General features: G+C 54.3%; 6 protein-coding genes across 6 annotated transcripts; 4 read left to right on the top strand and 2 right to left on the bottom strand.

The window, feature by feature from the left end:
* Nucleotides 1-156: 156 nt before the first annotated feature.
* Nucleotides 157-1,614, top strand: mrsA (putative mitochondrial carrier protein; the record flags this gene model as incomplete). Its single annotated transcript, XM_024838022.1, has 8 exons — nt 157-194; nt 402-471; nt 531-566; nt 637-769; nt 821-913; nt 963-1,019; nt 1,072-1,516; nt 1,569-1,614. 8 exons carry the CDS (start codon nt 157-159, stop codon nt 1,612-1,614), a joined length of 918 nt encoding a protein of 305 aa, XP_024695945.1.
* A 1,446-nt stretch (nt 1,615-3,060) lies between these two features.
* On the top strand, nt 3,061-5,490 carry P168DRAFT_315864 (putative AAA family ATPase; the record flags this gene model as incomplete). The annotated part of the gene is made up of 4 exons (XM_024839942.1): nt 3,061-3,147; nt 3,193-3,512; nt 3,536-5,118; nt 5,270-5,490. The coding sequence occupies 4 exons, from the start codon at nt 3,061-3,063 to the stop codon at nt 5,488-5,490; spliced, it is 2,211 nt and encodes a 736-aa protein (XP_024695944.1).
* Nucleotides 5,491-6,113: 623 nt separating this feature from the next.
* Nucleotides 6,114-7,040, top strand: P168DRAFT_302297 (EXPERA domain-containing protein; the record flags this gene model as incomplete). The annotated part of the gene is made up of 4 exons (XM_024838643.1): nt 6,114-6,318; nt 6,426-6,589; nt 6,660-6,894; nt 6,952-7,040. The coding sequence occupies 4 exons, from the start codon at nt 6,114-6,116 to the stop codon at nt 7,038-7,040; spliced, it is 693 nt and encodes a 230-aa protein (XP_024695943.1).
* Nucleotides 7,041-7,885: 845 nt separating this feature from the next.
* On the bottom strand, nt 7,886-10,251 carry P168DRAFT_287841 (epsin). The gene is made up of 4 exons (XM_024836659.1): nt 10,066-10,251; nt 9,911-9,980; nt 9,639-9,859; nt 7,886-9,580 (listed from the first exon to the last, which is right to left on the bottom strand). Exons 1-4 carry the CDS (start codon nt 10,136-10,138, stop codon nt 8,271-8,273), a joined length of 1,674 nt encoding a protein of 557 aa, XP_024695942.1. The 5' UTR covers nt 10,139-10,251; the 3' UTR covers nt 7,886-8,270.
* Nucleotides 10,252-11,427: 1,176 nt separating this feature from the next.
* trpE (anthranilate synthase TRP2) lies at nt 11,428-13,481 on the bottom strand. The gene is made up of 4 exons (XM_024840895.1): nt 13,231-13,481; nt 13,029-13,177; nt 12,891-12,964; nt 11,428-12,824 (listed from the first exon to the last, which is right to left on the bottom strand). The coding sequence occupies exons 1-4, from the start codon at nt 13,240-13,242 to the stop codon at nt 11,521-11,523; spliced, it is 1,539 nt and encodes a 512-aa protein (XP_024695941.1). The 5' UTR covers nt 13,243-13,481; the 3' UTR covers nt 11,428-11,520.
* Nucleotides 13,482-13,861: 380 nt separating this feature from the next.
* P168DRAFT_315860 (uncharacterized protein) lies at nt 13,862-15,581 on the top strand (the record flags this gene model as incomplete). The annotated part of the gene is made up of 2 exons (XM_024839941.1): nt 13,862-15,000; nt 15,137-15,581. The coding sequence occupies 2 exons, from the start codon at nt 13,862-13,864 to the stop codon at nt 15,579-15,581; spliced, it is 1,584 nt and encodes a 527-aa protein (XP_024695940.1).
* Nucleotides 15,582-15,933: the final 352 nt, after the last annotated feature.

The raw sequence follows: 15,933 nt of genomic DNA, 5'->3' as shown, positions 1-15,933 counted from the left end.
GCCGACTCCGCCCATCTCCCCGACACTGTCGACTCATAGATTGAGATAGTTTATATCGCGCGCCTCGCTATCCCGTGGCGCTCTCCGTCCTCGCCTTCTCTTCCGCCCCCTCTCCCTCTCCCCAGTCGCAGCTCCGGCTGCTCCTAAATTAGCGACATGGCGGCCCCCGAGCAGGTTCCCGGGGAGGAATTCGAGTACGTTTAGGATATCTTTCTCTGTTATGTTTGCCGGTTGGATAGGATCGCGTCGAAACAAAACAATGCCCGGTTCGAAGGAGTTTGGGAAGATTCTGTGGTCCGCCCTTGGATCGGATCGGGATCGGTTGTTTGGAGCTCCGTCTATCCAAAGATGTGGACACATGAGGATATATTTTCTATAGAAAGTCAGGCTAATCTTTCTAGCTATGAGGCCCTTCCTTCGAACTATGGCCTCGGCCGGAATATGTTGGCGGGTGCTTTTGCAGGGATAGCGGTATGTTGAGATGTGTCTCTGGACGCTTAGGTGTAGCGCTTGCTAATGGGGTGGTTTAGGAACATGCGGTCATGTATCCGGTGGATTTGCTCAAGGTATTTTCTTCTCTCTTTTCTAAGCCGTTATTATATCGCGGTCTTTTCGATCTCCCGTCTAACAAAACAGACTCGCATGCAAGTCTTGCACCCCTCGTCCGGTGGCCTCTACACCGGCTTGACCAATGCCTTTTCGACTATCTATCGCATTGAAGGTTGGCGGACACTATGGAAGGGCGTCTCGAGTGTGATTGTCGGCGCGGGTATGCCATCCTTTTGAATCATTGGGGCGTGGCTTTCTGACGGTGACGCAGGTCCGGCTCATGCGGTCTATTTCGGCACGTACGAGGTTGTCAAGGAGTTCGCAGGCGGGAACGTCGACGATGGCCACCATCCGTTAGCGGCCGGTGAGTAGCCCACCACATACACCTATGGACCGCAACTGATTGGATTTAGCTTCGAGTGGTGCTGCGGCTACTATCGCCAGTGATGCCTTGATGAACCCGTTTGATGGTGAGTTCTGACATTCTTTGTTTCTGCCTGGTTCATGCGCTAACTCCAACAGTCATCAAGCAACGGATGCAAGTCCACGGCTCCGTCCATAAAACTCTCGCCCAATGCGCCCGCACCGTCTACAAGACCGAAGGGCTGCAAGCCTTCTACGTCTCCTACCCCACCACCCTCTGCATGACCGTTCCCTTCACCGCCACCCAGTTCGTAGCCTACGAATCCATCTCTAAAGTCATGAACCCCTCCATGGAGTACGACCCATTCACCCACTGCATGGCGGGTGGTCTGGCCGGTGCCTTCGCGGCCGGGATCACCACCCCGCTGGACGTGGTCAAGACGCTTCTCCAGACGCGCGGCATGGCGCAGAACGAGGAGATCCGGTCCGCCAAGGGCCTCTTCAACGCCGCATCTATCATCAAGCGGCAATTCGGGTGGAGTGGTTTCCTCCGAGGCGCACGCCCCCGGATCATCTCGACGATGCCCAGCACTGCCATTTGCTGGTGAGTTCCTTCTTTGGCATCATCCGGGAAAAGCTAAACTTACACCGAATAGGACATCCTACGAGATGGCCAAGGCGTACTTCAAGGGCCTGGACTAAGGCCTTGTTGTGCTCCGGGCCCCCGATCGCATGAATCCCGACTCTATCCTCTCGACCATCCCCAATCTTCCGACTTCCTTGTTGCGCGTGCGCTCTCCGACTCTTCGCCGACACCGGGAGGCGAACCCCCCCCCAGCTCCCAATTCTCCCCACCTCAGACATACCAAGAAGCAATAGAAAAGTTCATTGACCACCGTGGAAAAGCAAAAACTACAAAATTAAAAGCACAAACGAATTTACAATTAATGACTAACTTTCATCCGTTCCACGACCGGCCAGGTTGTTATCGTCCGTCGTGGGAAGAACGAGGCCTGCGAGGCGAACTGGTTCGCGGGGTGGGAATATCGCCGGCGCATCCGTTCGACCAAGGGGTCTGCCGCCATGCCGTCCACGACTTGGGATGGTTTCCGTCGTGAGACCTATCCTTGTCTTCCTGTGGACCAGGGAGACGAGATCCGTCGTGGACTCGGTCCGGCATATTTGATTTGATTTGATTTGATTTGATTTGATTTGATTGATTTGATTTGGATATATCTTTTGTCTAGTGCATGGGAAAAGGGAATCGATGGGTTATGATATGATTCTTGGATCGGAGCCTGTGTCAGGACGCCGATGTATGCTATAGTATTTCCTTTTCTACATTTCCTTACTACATTGTTTTTTTGACATGTGTCTGTGTGATTGATGATTGATTGCACTGGCGTTGGAAACCCCCAGGGCGGTGGTGATCTTCATTCGGGCGGTTCGACAACGGCCTCTTGTACTTTTTTGTCCGATAACGTGTTTTATATTATTCCCCGTTGGGTTGGGATGGGTTTCTTTCTTTTCTATTATGTTGTTGGTATGTTGGAGCGATTGAGATACCATGGGTGGTGGTGTGATCATATATCGTTTGGCATGACAATTGTCGCGATGCTACGTTGGTTCTCATCATAGTCTGTAGACTGTAGGAACATGTTCGAGGGGCAACTGGTGAGTATCTCACCTCTTTTCTCTTCATTTCTGCTCTTGTCTTCGCATCCTTTTCTTCTCATTCTTGTCTTCCTTCCATTCTCTGTTGGATATATCGTTCATTTGCATGGTTACATGGTGGGGCAGGATCCATCCACTTCCTCTTCCTGCAGCCAACGACGTCACTGTCCAGTCTTCATTTTTCTCTTACTCATCTCTCTTTCTCTTAAGGTTACTCTCACTTCACCTCTCACTTCACCTCTCTCTGCAACGTCGTCCTCATGGATTGAATCATCTCAATTCGCATCGTCCTCCTCCGCCTTCACCACATCTGTCGCTGGCGTACTGGCAGACGGACAACTTCAATCACTCGATCTTGATCCGTCGATCCACCGGTCTCTTGGTGCGGGCGGGTCCTGCACATCCGTGGGGATTAATCTATCCCCATCACGAACCATCTAGATCAGCCTCAATTGATGATCGACGCGGCGAATGATGCGCCCTAAACATCTGTCTTCGTTGCAGAAGACTTACGATGAGTGCTATCTTATGTGCTCTACCGCCGTCTACTTTGAGGGTCAGGTTGGTCAATCCTCCCCCCACCAAGAAAAACTGCTCACCTTCTAGAATAACGAAGACGAAGCCCTAAAGTCGTGGCGCTCCGCCCTGGAAGCCATCTACTGCCACAATGCCTACCGCGCTCCCTCCAAGTACACCCCCAAGAATGAGACCGAGCGCGCCCTGCAGGAGTCCCTCCGACAGCTGGAGCTCCAATGCCGCGAGCGCGTCGACCTCATCGAGGCCCTCCGCGAGAGCAGAAAGGACTCGTCGTCCGCTCCCACGCGCCGATCGCCCGCCGCCACGCCGTCCGGTTGGATCGGAGACGGCACCATCCCCGCCGTCGGATACTCCGACCTCTCCAAACCGCCTCCCCTCCCGACCCGCCCGTCGCCCCGCTCGCGACGACCAGCACCCCCATGATCTCCGGGCCATCCGTCCGCCCCTCCGCCCCACGCACCCAGTCGCATTCCTCCTCTAGCATTAATCGCAACTCCAGCCCGGAACGCCGCTCGCTGTTGCCGTCCACGCTGCGCAGCCTCGGCGGCAAGAAGAACAAAAAGAAGACCAGTCCCCGACGGACCCCGCGGCCGGCTGCCGCGTCCCAGGCCGCCGGTCTCGCCTGGGGCAGTATTAGCGCTGCTCCGCCTCGGCCGGACCGCACCGCCACCGAGGCCGCCGTGGCCTCCTCTCGTCAGGCGGCCGCGGACCGATCACGCCAGAGCGACGCGCTGCGTCCCCGGCCGGTGGTCGTCCGTCGCGAGACGTCCGAGGACCCTCGCGCGGGACGGAAGCTGGATTCGCCGGCCTCGCGGTCGTCCGCGCAGGCGGCATCCCCTGCTAAGTCCGCGCCTCCAACGCCGCGCCGTGACGCTACCCCGCGTACTGTGTCGTCGACCGAGCCCCGGGAGACGGCGCGCGTGCGTGACTCCCCCCGACCATCCATTCGCTCCAAGCCTGCCGCACTGCGGTCGTCCGTACCTCCCGAGGCGGCGCCGCCATCACCGTCGTCGGCGCCTCCGCCGGTGTCGAACTCGCCGCGGACAGATGCCACACCCCGTCCCCGCCCCACCGCCGCAGCGGGCCTGGCGTCCGGGGTAGATAAGATGTCCATCGACCGTGACAGTCCCGCTCCAAAGACGCGCAGCACACGGGCCATGACGCCGCCGTCGAGCGACCCCGAGTCATCGGGGCCCCGATCCACGGATCTGGACGACGAGGAGGGTGATGAGGAGGCCGAGGAGGACCCGATGACGCACCTCCTGCCCAAGCTCCCAAAGGGCGTAGACGAGACAGCCGCTCGGCAAATCCTCAACGACATCGTCGTCCGCGGCGACGAAGTCCACTGGGACGACATCGCGGGACTGGAAGGGGCCAAGACAGCCCTCAAAGAAGCAGTAGTCTACCCCTTCCTCCGACCCGACCTCTTCTCCGGCCTCCGCGAACCAGCCCGCGGCATGCTCCTCTTCGGACCCCCAGGAACCGGCAAAACAATGCTCGCCCGAGCCGTAGCGACTGAATCCCAATCCACCTTCTTCTCCGTCTCCGCCTCCACCCTAACCTCCAAATGGCACGGCGAAAGCGAAAAGCTCGTGCGCGCCCTCTTCGGGCTCGCGAAAGCACTCGCCCCATCCATCATCTTCGTCGACGAGATCGACTCGCTCTTATCAGCTCGGTCGTCGGGATCGGAGAACGAAGCCTCCCGCCGCTCCAAGACGGAGTTTCTGATCCAGTGGTCGGATCTGCAGCGTGCTGCTGCGGGGAGAGAGCAGAAGAAGGCTACCTCGGCCGGGGATCCGAGCCGGGTGCTGGTGCTGGCTGCTACGAATATGCCGTGGGATATTGATGAGGCTGCGAGGCGGCGGTTTGTGAGGAGGCAGTATATTCCGTTGCCGGAGGATACTGTTAGAGAACAGCAGTTGCGGACGCTGTTGGGACATCAGGTTCATGAGTTGGGGGATGGGGAGATACAGACGTTGGTGGGGTTAACTGATGGTATGCTCTTCCTTTCTTTTTTCCCTCCTCCCTCTTTCTTCCTTCTTTTTTTTTTTTTTTTTTTTTTTTTGATAGAGATATCATATCTATCACCTCAAAACCAAGAATCCCTCCTCAAATCCAATATAATAATACTAATGATAAAATATAGGCTTCTCCGGCTCCGACATAACAGCCCTCGCCAAAGACGCCGCCATGGGCCCGTTACGCAATCTAGGCGAAGCCCTGCTGCACACACCCATGGACCAGATCCGACCCATCCGCTTTGAAGACTTCCAGGCGAGTCTGGCGTCTATCAGACCGAGTGTGAGTCAGGATGGGCTACGGGAGTATGAGGAGTGGGCGGCGCAGTTTGGGGAGAGGGGGGGTTAAATACTTTTCTTTGTCTCTTTTCTTGTGATGGATTCTTCTTATAGGGTTATTATACATACTCTAGTAGTAACTCATATTAAAGACTGTTATTAATATCTGGTTGGTTTTGAAGTGAATATAGTCATACCTAACTACACCCTTGTAACCTCTGAAGGAATAATAGTGTATCATCATATCTACCTGCTATCTACACACTGTGTAGCCTTTGATCTACTTCGAAGGAGTCAACTTTCTCAAATACAACTGTCTGTTGAGGGTTCATCTAGGTCATGTGATCAGACTCTCATTGAACAGATACACTCTGGGTAGTCTACTGTAGCACAGAATATGCTGTAGCTCATGCAAGATAACCCCCAATCGATAAGAAGTCAGCTTCTTCAAGACAAGCCCTAATCGATCAAGAATCAAGGCTACTGTGGCTGCTGGTGGTCTGATCGGAGAGAACCACATCCGAGGAAGAGCAAGCGGCGGCCGCGGAGTCCGGGGGATATTCAGATCCGCCCAATCATATTTTCTGTTTATATATAGGTTCATACCCCATACTTATACAATCTATATAGACTCAGAAGTCCATTCTTCACTGAGTCCGCACCTCAATGACTCTCTCCCAGAATCCAACCAACATGTCAACCTCCCCCCTACATCGCTACTACCCCCCCTCCGTGGATCTCCCACTGTTTGCCGAAAACAACACCTCGGTGATCTCCCTAATCGGCCAATTCGGCTTCCTTTGGGCGGCTGTGCTGGGCATCGCCCTGATCACGATCCGCAAGGTCCGCCCGACAGCGTCTACCTCTGATAAAGTAGCATTCGTGTGGATGTGTCTGAGTATGTATACCTCAACCATCAACCATCAACCATGTCCCGGCAGGGGGGCAGAGACCCAGCAACAAACAGGTAGTTCAACTACTAACATGCACCAACGGCACCACCAGCGGGCTTCGTCCACCTCTTCTTCGAATCCCACTTCGTCATCCACCATGTCTCCCTCGCCGGATCGCAGGAGCTCTTCGGCCAGCTCTGGAAGGAATACTCCCTCTCTGACTCGCGGTACCTGACTTCGGATTCGTTCCTCGTTACGATGGAGGCTGTTACGGCTGTGCGTGATCCCCCCATATCCCTATCTTCTAAGCTCGCTTAATCTTACCCATAATGGGATGGATGGACAGTTCGCCTGGGGCCCCCTCTCCTTCCTAATCGCCTACACCATCGCCGTCCAGCATCCCATCCGACACGCCCTACAACTGATCCTGTCCGTGGGCCAGGTCTACGGCGACGTGCTCTACTACGCGACCAGTCTGTTCGAGCTTTATTTCCATGGAGGGGAGTTCTGTCGGCCGGAGGGGTACTACTTTTGGTTTTATTACTTCTTTTTTAATGCTATTTGGATGGTGGTTGGGTCTTGTGAGTGTGATTCTTCTTCTTTTCTGGGGGGATATTGTGCTAATGGGTGCTGTTTAGATTATGCGGGGCAGAGTGTCGTGGAGATTACGAGGGCGTTTAGGGTGGTGGGTGGGCTTAATATGGGTAAGGGAAAGAAAGGACAGTAAAGGAGTTGGGTCCGCTCGTTAATGTATGATGTTATAGTATATATAATGTAGAAAAATGGATAATACTGACATAGACTATATAACTGCTAAAAGCCTCGATGTCAACAAGTTCTATATAAACAGAGATGAAGCTTGGATGAAATTTGACCATATCGCCCGAACCTTTCTTGCCGTAGCCTGCGCAAGTCTTGGGAAACACTTTGGTGACATTTAAACAGGGGATTGACTTGACTAGTAGTTGACTTAGTAAGGTAGTCAAATGTCAGCACCAGCATAACTACTCCGTACATACTTGCCTACTAAGCAGGTACTGAATGTTCAGAAAGCGGTGATCTGTGATGTCCAATACTCACTGAGCATACCCTTGAGCGGCCTCACTAAAGCAGTGATGCCCCGAAGAGGAAGTTTACGGTCGTCCTAGAAAATCAAGTATGTATATGGGTGCAACTCTCGCTCTTCGTATGTTAGTAGAAACGGTCAGGTAGGTAGTGAGTACTGTAGTATCATGAACCTATTCTATCCATTGCTACCTATCTATTTAAATCATAAGACCACCAGTGGAGAGTATATGTATATGTCAACGGTAGATAAGAAGGTATCAAAGTGGTTAGTATATACTATACGACTGTGTCGCCAGTGGACTTTGTATACAATGGCTGATAACACCTACCTACCTACCTTACCTATAACTCTAGTCATAGTGATTCCTAACACGAGTTTGCTTGATAGGGAATCATATAAGGACCTAGGTACCTACATTACAATGACAAGATAGTATAAGAAATACACCGTACTACATATCAAATAAGATACGATATTACCCCGAACCTATATAATACAATACAATAAATTATAATAAATACATATACAAAGATATAAGAGAAAGAGATAACAGGAGACGTATGGTGCGATGGGATCGTTGTCTTTCTCTTCGGTAGTTTAGCATAGTGGATAGTGGATAGCATGGTCGGTCACACTGGTGTGATAGATAGACGATAATATGATAAAGTGTATAACGGGGCGTGGTATGTAGGTACGATGTCAAACTGAGATATCGAATGGTTTTAAACCTGACGAGAAACCTGACGAAAAAAAAAAATAATAAGAAAGAAAAAGAAAAAGACTGGTATCCTTCATCATCCTTGCTGCTCCTGCCTCACCCAGCATCCAACGTATAGCAACACAACAATCAAAAGAAAAGGAAATATCAACACTTTCCCTCCCGTCGAATTACAGATCGATCAAACTGCCACCCGGCTGGGCTTGTCGCGGTTGCCCACCCCATGGGTTGTTGGCCGGTGCCGGCTGCATATATCCTGTCTGCTGGGGTACGAACGATTGGGGTTGTTGGGTGAAGAATGGGTTGTTGCCCGTGTGCGTCGCCCGCAGCTTGTCGAGACCCTGACCCGCCGAATTGACGAATGTGCCTGGGGCCGTGTGCTGCGCCGGAATGCGGAGGTCGCCCACGTTGCCGAACGTGTCCTGTCCGTCGCCTGTCGCCAGCAGCTGGTTCAGACGCTGGTGGTGCGGGTCGTTCATCTGCGGCGGTGTGCTCTTCGGCGGCGCCAGGTTGTTCGACGGCGGCGGCGCCTGGAAGTTGGCGATCGGGTTATGCGAGGATTGGAACTGGTTTGTGGCCCGCTCCTCGTTCAGCGTGTTGAGTGACGGCGGGCCCGCTGTCGCCGGCCGCTGCGGCTGGAACTGTTGCGGCCGCGCGAACGGGTTGTTGGAGCCCGTGGCCATGGGTTTGAGGGGTTCGGCCGGCTGCAGGTGCGACGAACTCGGACTGGCCCACGGGTTGTTGGATCCGGCCGACAGGAAATTCTCCTGCTGCTGCGGTTGCTGCTGGTCGGTTCCGTACGGGTTGTTCGTACTGAAGGAGGTGTGTTGGGGGTGGAGGGCGGCCTGCGGCTGCAGGAAGTTGTTGTGCTGACCATACGGGTTCTGGTCAAAACCCGTCGGCTGGGGCTGGAAGCCGTTGCCGTATCCATTGGGCATTCCGGTGTGTTGGGCGGAGAATCCGGTAGGTTGCGCGTACTGGTTGTTCAGGTAGCCCGTCGTCAAAGGCTGCTGGACGTTGATCGGGTTGCCGAGCCAGTCGACGGCGCTCTGCTGCTGGTAACCCTGGTTGTAGCCGGTGGCCTGGGCGGGGCCGACGGCCGTCGGGGTGTCGTCGAACAGAGACTGGGCGTTGCTCTCCTCCAGCTCCCGCCGGCGCAGCTCCTCCTCCTCCTTGCTCAGTTTGATGGCGCGGGCCAGATCCTCGTCGTCCTCGCCGACCATGGCCTCCTTGGCGCGTCGTCGGCGCTCCTCCTCGGCCTCCTGCTTGCTCGCCTCGATCGCCAACCGGTACTCGGTGTCGTCTTCGTCCGGTTGGCGGCGACGTTCGCGCGGTCGGCGGGGGGACATGTCGACGCCGGGAGTCTGATACTCGTCCAGACCGCTGACGCGGTTTTTCCAGAGTTTGCGATCGGATCGTTCCTTGCGCAATCGGTCTTCATCCAGGATGAGGGAGGTGAGTTCCTTGGCCGCGACCCGCACTGTGCGCTGATTAGCTTCTTCCTTTCTTTCTTCATATCTGTATAGAGGGTCGGATACCATTCTGGCCGACATCTCGAGACTCCTCGTCGACATATTGAAACTCGCGCAGGGTCTTGATGATGTAGACGTTCTTGCGAGCCCAGGTGACGACGAGCTCGGAGCCTTCGTGAAGACAGTAATCGAGGACCTTGAGCGACTTGAGGACATGGCGCCAATTCTTGCCCTTATCGTTGAGTCGCTTATCGAGCATATCCATAATCTCGTAGAAATCGGTCGGACTGGCGGAGGATCAGCGGCGGTCTGGACCAGCGGATTGGGGGACAGCCTACCTGGAAAACGTCATGGCGGAGATTTCGGCCATATCGGTGCCGGTCGGACCCCACGGGTCATTACTGGTGGCTGGATGCAAAGTTAGTCTCCGGATTGAAACATGCCGAAAATGGGGGAGGGGATGGGGAACAGGTGGTTATAGGACGGAACGTACCATTTCGAACCTTGACCTGCACGGACGAATAACCCTTGGTGACATTTTTGACGCTGCGCACGACCTTCGACATGGTTGGAATTGAGGGAGGATATAAGGTGGAGAGAGAGGGGTGGACAGCGAAACGGGACCCAATTCAGACCAGCGATCGGGGGTAAAGAGGGGGGAGAGGGGGGAGAGGGGGGGAGAGAAAATGCGATGGGGGGGGAAGGAGGAGCAAAGAGCCAGTCCGAGCCTCCTTATCGCGGTGGTGGAGGCGGTGGAGACGGAGGACGTCAGCCGTGTTCGGGGGGAGACAGAAAGAAGAAAGAACAGGAAGAGGAGAGGGGGGAAGAAAGAGAGAATGGAAAGGAGAAAGGATGAGGGGGGAGAGAATCACGAGGCGATAAGAAGAATGGATGAAAGAGAGAGGAGAGAGAGGGAGAGTTGAAGGAGATGATGAATGTTGGAAGAAGAAGAGGAAGAAGAGGAAGAGGGAGAGGTGAGAGAAAGAGAAGAGAAGGAGAGAGAGAGAGAGAGAGAGAGATTTCGGGGGTGGCAGAACGGTATTATTACGTGTATTTGGATTACCACCACTATGCTACTACCCAGAATTAGTATGATGATGATGATGATGGTGCCAGTAATATAAGGAATTACTACAGTATGATCCTTAGCTGACGACGCTCTCATCGATGCCCAAAGAACTGCAGTCACTCTACATCCAACTCTACAACCATATAGGACCTATCCACCGTCTTGAATATGACATATAATTCAAATCCCCTATGATTGACATGCTCCACGTCAATCAGTCAATCATCCATCCATGGACAATGGATCGAATCGACAAGATACCCCAGACGACCCCAACCATCAAAGAACAGGAGAAAAAGACACGACAAGCATGATAAAGAGCATAATGATGAAGAGACCTTACAAAGGAGACAGAAGTCAGTCAGTCACCGACTATCGACGCACAACGGCCCAAAAGGCGACGGATCCATCCACTTCCTAACTATTCAGGGGTTCTGATATCCATATCATCTACAGTACGGAGTATACAGTATATATTACAGGCTGGTCCTACACCTTCTGTTCTCTATCTTTCCCTCTCTCTTGGACAAAATTTCAGGTGGAACTCCCTCCATGGTTCATCCGATGGCCCGATGTCAGGAATTGACAAGAATACAAAAGTGGCAACGGCATGGTTGTCCGTCTAACTCCGTCGACGTCATTACCCGTAAGTTTGGTGATGACCAGGCAGCGTTGATCCTTTGATACGAGAGCATTGGCCTGATTGCCTTGACCATTGCCATCGACATGATATGAATAGGCAATAACCTAAAAATAGTGAAAGTAAAAGTTAAAAGATATAGAGAAGTAAAATGTAAATAAAAATAGAAATAGAAATATCTATATCCAAAAACGTCATCAGTCATGGTAATCCCCCTCCATCTCAGTCTTCTAGATAAATCATTCTAAACCCGCATACTTGGCTTCCGCCCCCCGAATGCAAGCAATGTTTGCCCCCAGCTTGTTCAACGTCTCCACATATTCATCATAAGGGTCCGAGTCAAACACGATCCCCCCGCCCGCCTGCAGGTACGCCACCCCATCCTTGACCACCATCGTCCGCAGCGCAATGCACGTGTCCATCGCCCCCGGCACCTCCGTCGCCCCGTCCGCCCCCGCGATGTTGAACCCAAAGTACCCCACCGCCCCCGCGTACACCCCGCGCTTCTCCCCCTCCAGCTCCGCGATCAGCTGCATCGCCCGCACCTTGGGCGCCCCGGACACCGTCCCCGCCGGGAAGATCGACCGGAAGGCGTCGAACCGCGTCTGCCCCGGCCGCAGCTCCCCCGACACCTGCGACACCAGGTGCTGCACGTGCGAGAACTTCTCCACCACCATCAGTCGGTCCACCTGCGTCGTCGTCGGGTCGCACACCCGGTTCACGTCGTTGCGCGCCAGGTCCACCAGCATCACGTGCTCCGCTCGGTCCTTGAGGCTGCTGCGCAGCTCCGAAGCCAGCGCGTCGTCCTCCTCCGCGGTCTTGCCTCGCTTGACTGTGCCCGCGATCGGGTGCGTAATCATCCGTCCCTTCTCTTCCTTGGCTAGCAGCTCGGGGCTGGCCCCCACCAGCTGGAAGTCCGCGCAGTCGATGTAGAACAGGTACGGCGACGGGTTCACCGTGCGCAGGTGCCGGAACAGGTTGAACGGGTGCAGCGACGTCGGCCGCGACAGCCGCTGCGACGGCACCGTCTGGAAGATGTCGCCCTTGGCGATGTGCTCCTTCAGCCGGGTCACGTGTCGCTCGTACCCCTCCTGTCCGATGTTCGACGTGTACTCCTGGTTCGGGATGATCGGGCCCTGCGGCGGCAGCGGGATCTCGGGGCGCTGCAGGGTGTCGACGATGCGCTGGAGGTCTGCCTGGCCCTGGCGGTATCCGGCCTCCAGTTCCGACTCGGAGGCGGGGATGGGCACGTACGTGACCACCTTGACGACCTGGAAGAAGTGGTCGAACGCGACGATGGTGTTGAACATCATGAATAGCGACTCGGGGATCTGCAGGATATCCTTCATGGGGCGCGCCGTCTTGGGCTCAAAGTACCGCACACAATCGTAGCCCACGTAGCCGATGGCGCCGCCGGTGAGCGGCGGCAGGACGAGACCGGGCACCGTAGCAACGCGGAACTCGTTGAGCTCATTCTCGAGCAGGGGGAGGGGGTCGCATTCGGGGCCATGGCCGGGGCCGGTTTTGAGGATTTTATGCGGGTCTGTTCAAAAAGGCGTGGTCAGTCCGGAGCCCAAACCAGGGATAAGAATGGGAGTAGTGTACGCACCCGCTCCGACAAAGCTGTATCGCCCAATGGTCTCCGTCGTCGCAGCACTCTCGTAGAGGAAGGATAATTTCGACCTAGGTGGGACCATGTCCGTCAGCGGGACACGAACCCGATCACGAGCCAGGGATGACCACTCACTTCTCGGCGATTTTGAGGTAGGCGAGGGTCGGGGTCAACAGGTCGGCCGGGATTGAGGTCGTCAGAGGGAGCAGGTTCGGAGCGTATTTGGTGCCATTATACTGGTGAACGACTTCCTTGGCCGTCTCCAGGGACGGGACAACGGTGACCTAGGGGGTCAGTACCGGTGTTCACCATGCGCTCGGAAACGATTGCGACTTACCGGAGGGGTCATTCTTTCGGTACAGGAACAGAAGGATATAAAATCGTGCAAGTATAGTGAACGAAGGGAGACGGAGAGAGCGTGAAGAAGGAAAAGACGCAAGGATCACCGGTAGCGGGGTTGCGAGGGGGCCTGAGTCATGGAATTACACCAAAAACAAGCGCAGTCAGACACAGACAAAACCCACCAGGAGATTCGACAGGCACCGACGTAAGATAAGTAAAGTCGTGTAACCAAGACAGAATTGGTTCAAGGACAGGAAGTTAAGAAAGAATGAATAAAGAAGAGAGAGGAACAGACCGAAGAAATGCGGAATTCTGAAGGACCAAAGCGGTTTAGTGGAACTTTTAGTTAGAGCCGGGACGCCGATATCGATAACAGCGCAGCGCTAACAAAACAAAAACCGAGAGAGTTCGCAGAGATCAGATCGGGAGATTGAACGAACACCTCTCATAGACATTTGTTCTTTCCGCAAATACACAATTATACAGAGGTACATCTTCTATCCTTTATACATAATAATCAATCCCAACCCAGACTAACCAGACCAGCCAGACACCCCAAACACGGAGTCCAACAACAACAATACCCCATAAACTCCACGAACACCCCCTAAAACCCAGCCAACCGCATGGAGGCCCCCCCAGACGGGCACCCATCGCCCCCTCTCTCAGACATCGGGCAACCCCCCAGTTCACCCGACATTCCAGACTCGGATTCGGGTTCAATTTCAGACTCGGTCGCAATTCCAACCCACGAACCTGAGCCAGTGTCAATTCCAACCCCAGAACCTGAGCGTTCGACCCCGGAACCTGAGTTGGAAGCAGCACCGGAGCCAACCCCTAACCCTGAGCCAGTGTCAATTCCAACCCCAGAACCCGAGCGTTCAACCCCGGAACCTGAGCATCAAGCAGAGCCAGACTCAATCCCAACCCCAGAGCCTGAGCCCGTCGCAGAACCAGAGCCAGCCCCCAAATCTGAACCAGTGCCAATTCCAACCCCAGAACCTGAGAATTCAACCCCAGAACCCGAGAATTCAACCCCAGAACCTAAGCATTCAGCTCCCGAGCCTGAGCCTGAGCCCGTCGCAGAACCAGAACTAGCCCCCAAGCCAGACCCAGCACCAGAACCAAAGGCCGCCCCCAAACCAAAGCCACCCCCCAAACCAGAACCAGAGGCAGACCCCGAACCCGAACTCAAACCACGCACCATCCCACCCCCCCTCCTCCCCGAACGCCTCACCCGTCTCGCCCTCCTCAGCGGCGGCGACCTCCCCCCAAGCGTCGACCTCGCGACCCTCAACCACTGCCTCGAGACGCTCGAAGCGCTCCTCGACCCGCGACCGGGGCAGACGCAGAAAGTCGCCAAGCACCGGTATCGGCCGTCGCTGCTGATCTCCCCTTTCACGGAGGAGCAGAGGCGGAGGGCGAGGGAGAAGGAGGAGCGGATTCGAGAGGCTGAGAGGGAGAAAGAGCGGGAAAAGGCGAGGGAAATCGAGAGAGAGAAAGAGCGGGAAATTGAGAGGCAGAAAGAAAAAGAGAGGGAGATAGAGAGACAAAAGGAGAGAGAAAAGGAAAGGGAGAATATCGCACCCTCTCTCCCCCCCATCGCCCAAACAGAGCTCTCCTCCCTCGTCCCCCAGCTCTCATCCATCAACACCGAACTCACCGCGCGCCGCGACGAGTCGGGCCAGATCTATGCGCTTTATGCGCACGAGCGCGATGATCTTCAGGATAGATTGACTGCTTTGATGGAGGAGGTTGATGTTTTGTATGTTTACTTACACCTACATCCTTTCCCCCCCCCCTTCTCCATGGATCCTTTCCAAGATTCGTCTCCCACTTCCCACCCTATCCCATCATCCCCATGATAAAGATAATGATGACAAATCCACTAACACACCCAGAAAAACCGACCTATCAGAATCCACCTCGGAGCGCGAAGCCCTCCAAGGCACAATCAGCGGCCTCGCAACCTGGATCCAGGCATCAGTGCAAGCCTCCACCACCACCACCAGCCGACCCTCCACCCGGCGCACCAACAATTCTAACACTAATATTAACAACCGGATTGTTTTACCTACTACTAATACTAATAACCAGCACGGACGGTGGCGGTCATTCTACGCGAGGCAGAGTCCGGGGGGGCTGGGGAATAGGGGTATTAATACTAATGCTAATGCTAATTATGGAGGCGGCGATCTGGGAGAGGATGATGATGATGATGAGGATGAGGAGAATGCGCTTTTGGAAGGGATTAGTGCGTGGATGCGTGGGTGGAAGGATGTTGAGGAGGGGTTTGTTGCGAGGGAGAGGGAGAGGAGGGTTAGGAGGGGGGAGGTTGTTGGGTGATTTATTGATTGATTGATTGATTGATTGGTTTGGGTTGAGGTTGGATGTGTCTGTTGGCTTTGGGGAGGATTATGGGTAATGGGTGTTGTATTGTATATATTTTGTATAGTTTAAGGTGTGCTACGATGTTGTTTCTAGAACTGACACATTATGTGGAGGATATAAAATGCTTTGATACATCTCGCGGTTAAAATATATAATCGCCTACTTCAGATAATCTTTGTATAATCTCACTCATATGATCAATAATCAACCTGCCGTACTATGTACACAAGATAAAGATAAACCAGGAACTCCACGTCTGATAGGACTCCGCGGTTTACTATTTTGCAAAATGGTTATGGTTCCGTAG

Source organism: Aspergillus campestris (genome assembly GCF_002847485.1).
Source record: "Aspergillus campestris IBT 28561 chromosome Unknown P168scaffold_2, whole genome shotgun sequence".
Classification (NCBI taxonomy): Eukaryota; Fungi; Ascomycota; class Eurotiomycetes; order Eurotiales; family Aspergillaceae; genus Aspergillus; species Aspergillus campestris.
The sequence above is the reverse complement of the archived record's forward strand: the minus strand, read 5'-3'. Positions and strand labels throughout refer to the sequence as shown.

Coding starts and splice junctions, on each gene's coding strand:
- trpE (XM_024840895.1), bottom strand. Junction 12,965..13,028: donor TACCTCAAAATCGCCGAGAA/GTGAGTGGTCAT, acceptor GGTCCCACCTAG/GTCGAAATTATCCTTCCTCT. Junction 12,825..12,890: donor ATACAGCTTTGTCGGAGCGG/GTGCGTACACTA, acceptor CTTTTTGAACAG/ACCCGCATAAAATCCTCAAA.
- P168DRAFT_287841 (XM_024836659.1), bottom strand. CDS start 10,138: ATGTCGAAGGTCGTGCGCAGCGTCAAAAATGTCACCAAGGGTTATTCG. Junction 9,981..10,065: donor GCAGGTCAAGGTTCGAAATG/GTACGTTCCGTC, acceptor CTTTGCATCCAG/CCACCAGTAATGACCCGTGG. Junction 9,581..9,638: donor TCGAGATGTCGGCCAGAATG/GTATCCGACCCT, acceptor ATCAGCGCACAG/TGCGGGTCGCGGCCAAGGAA.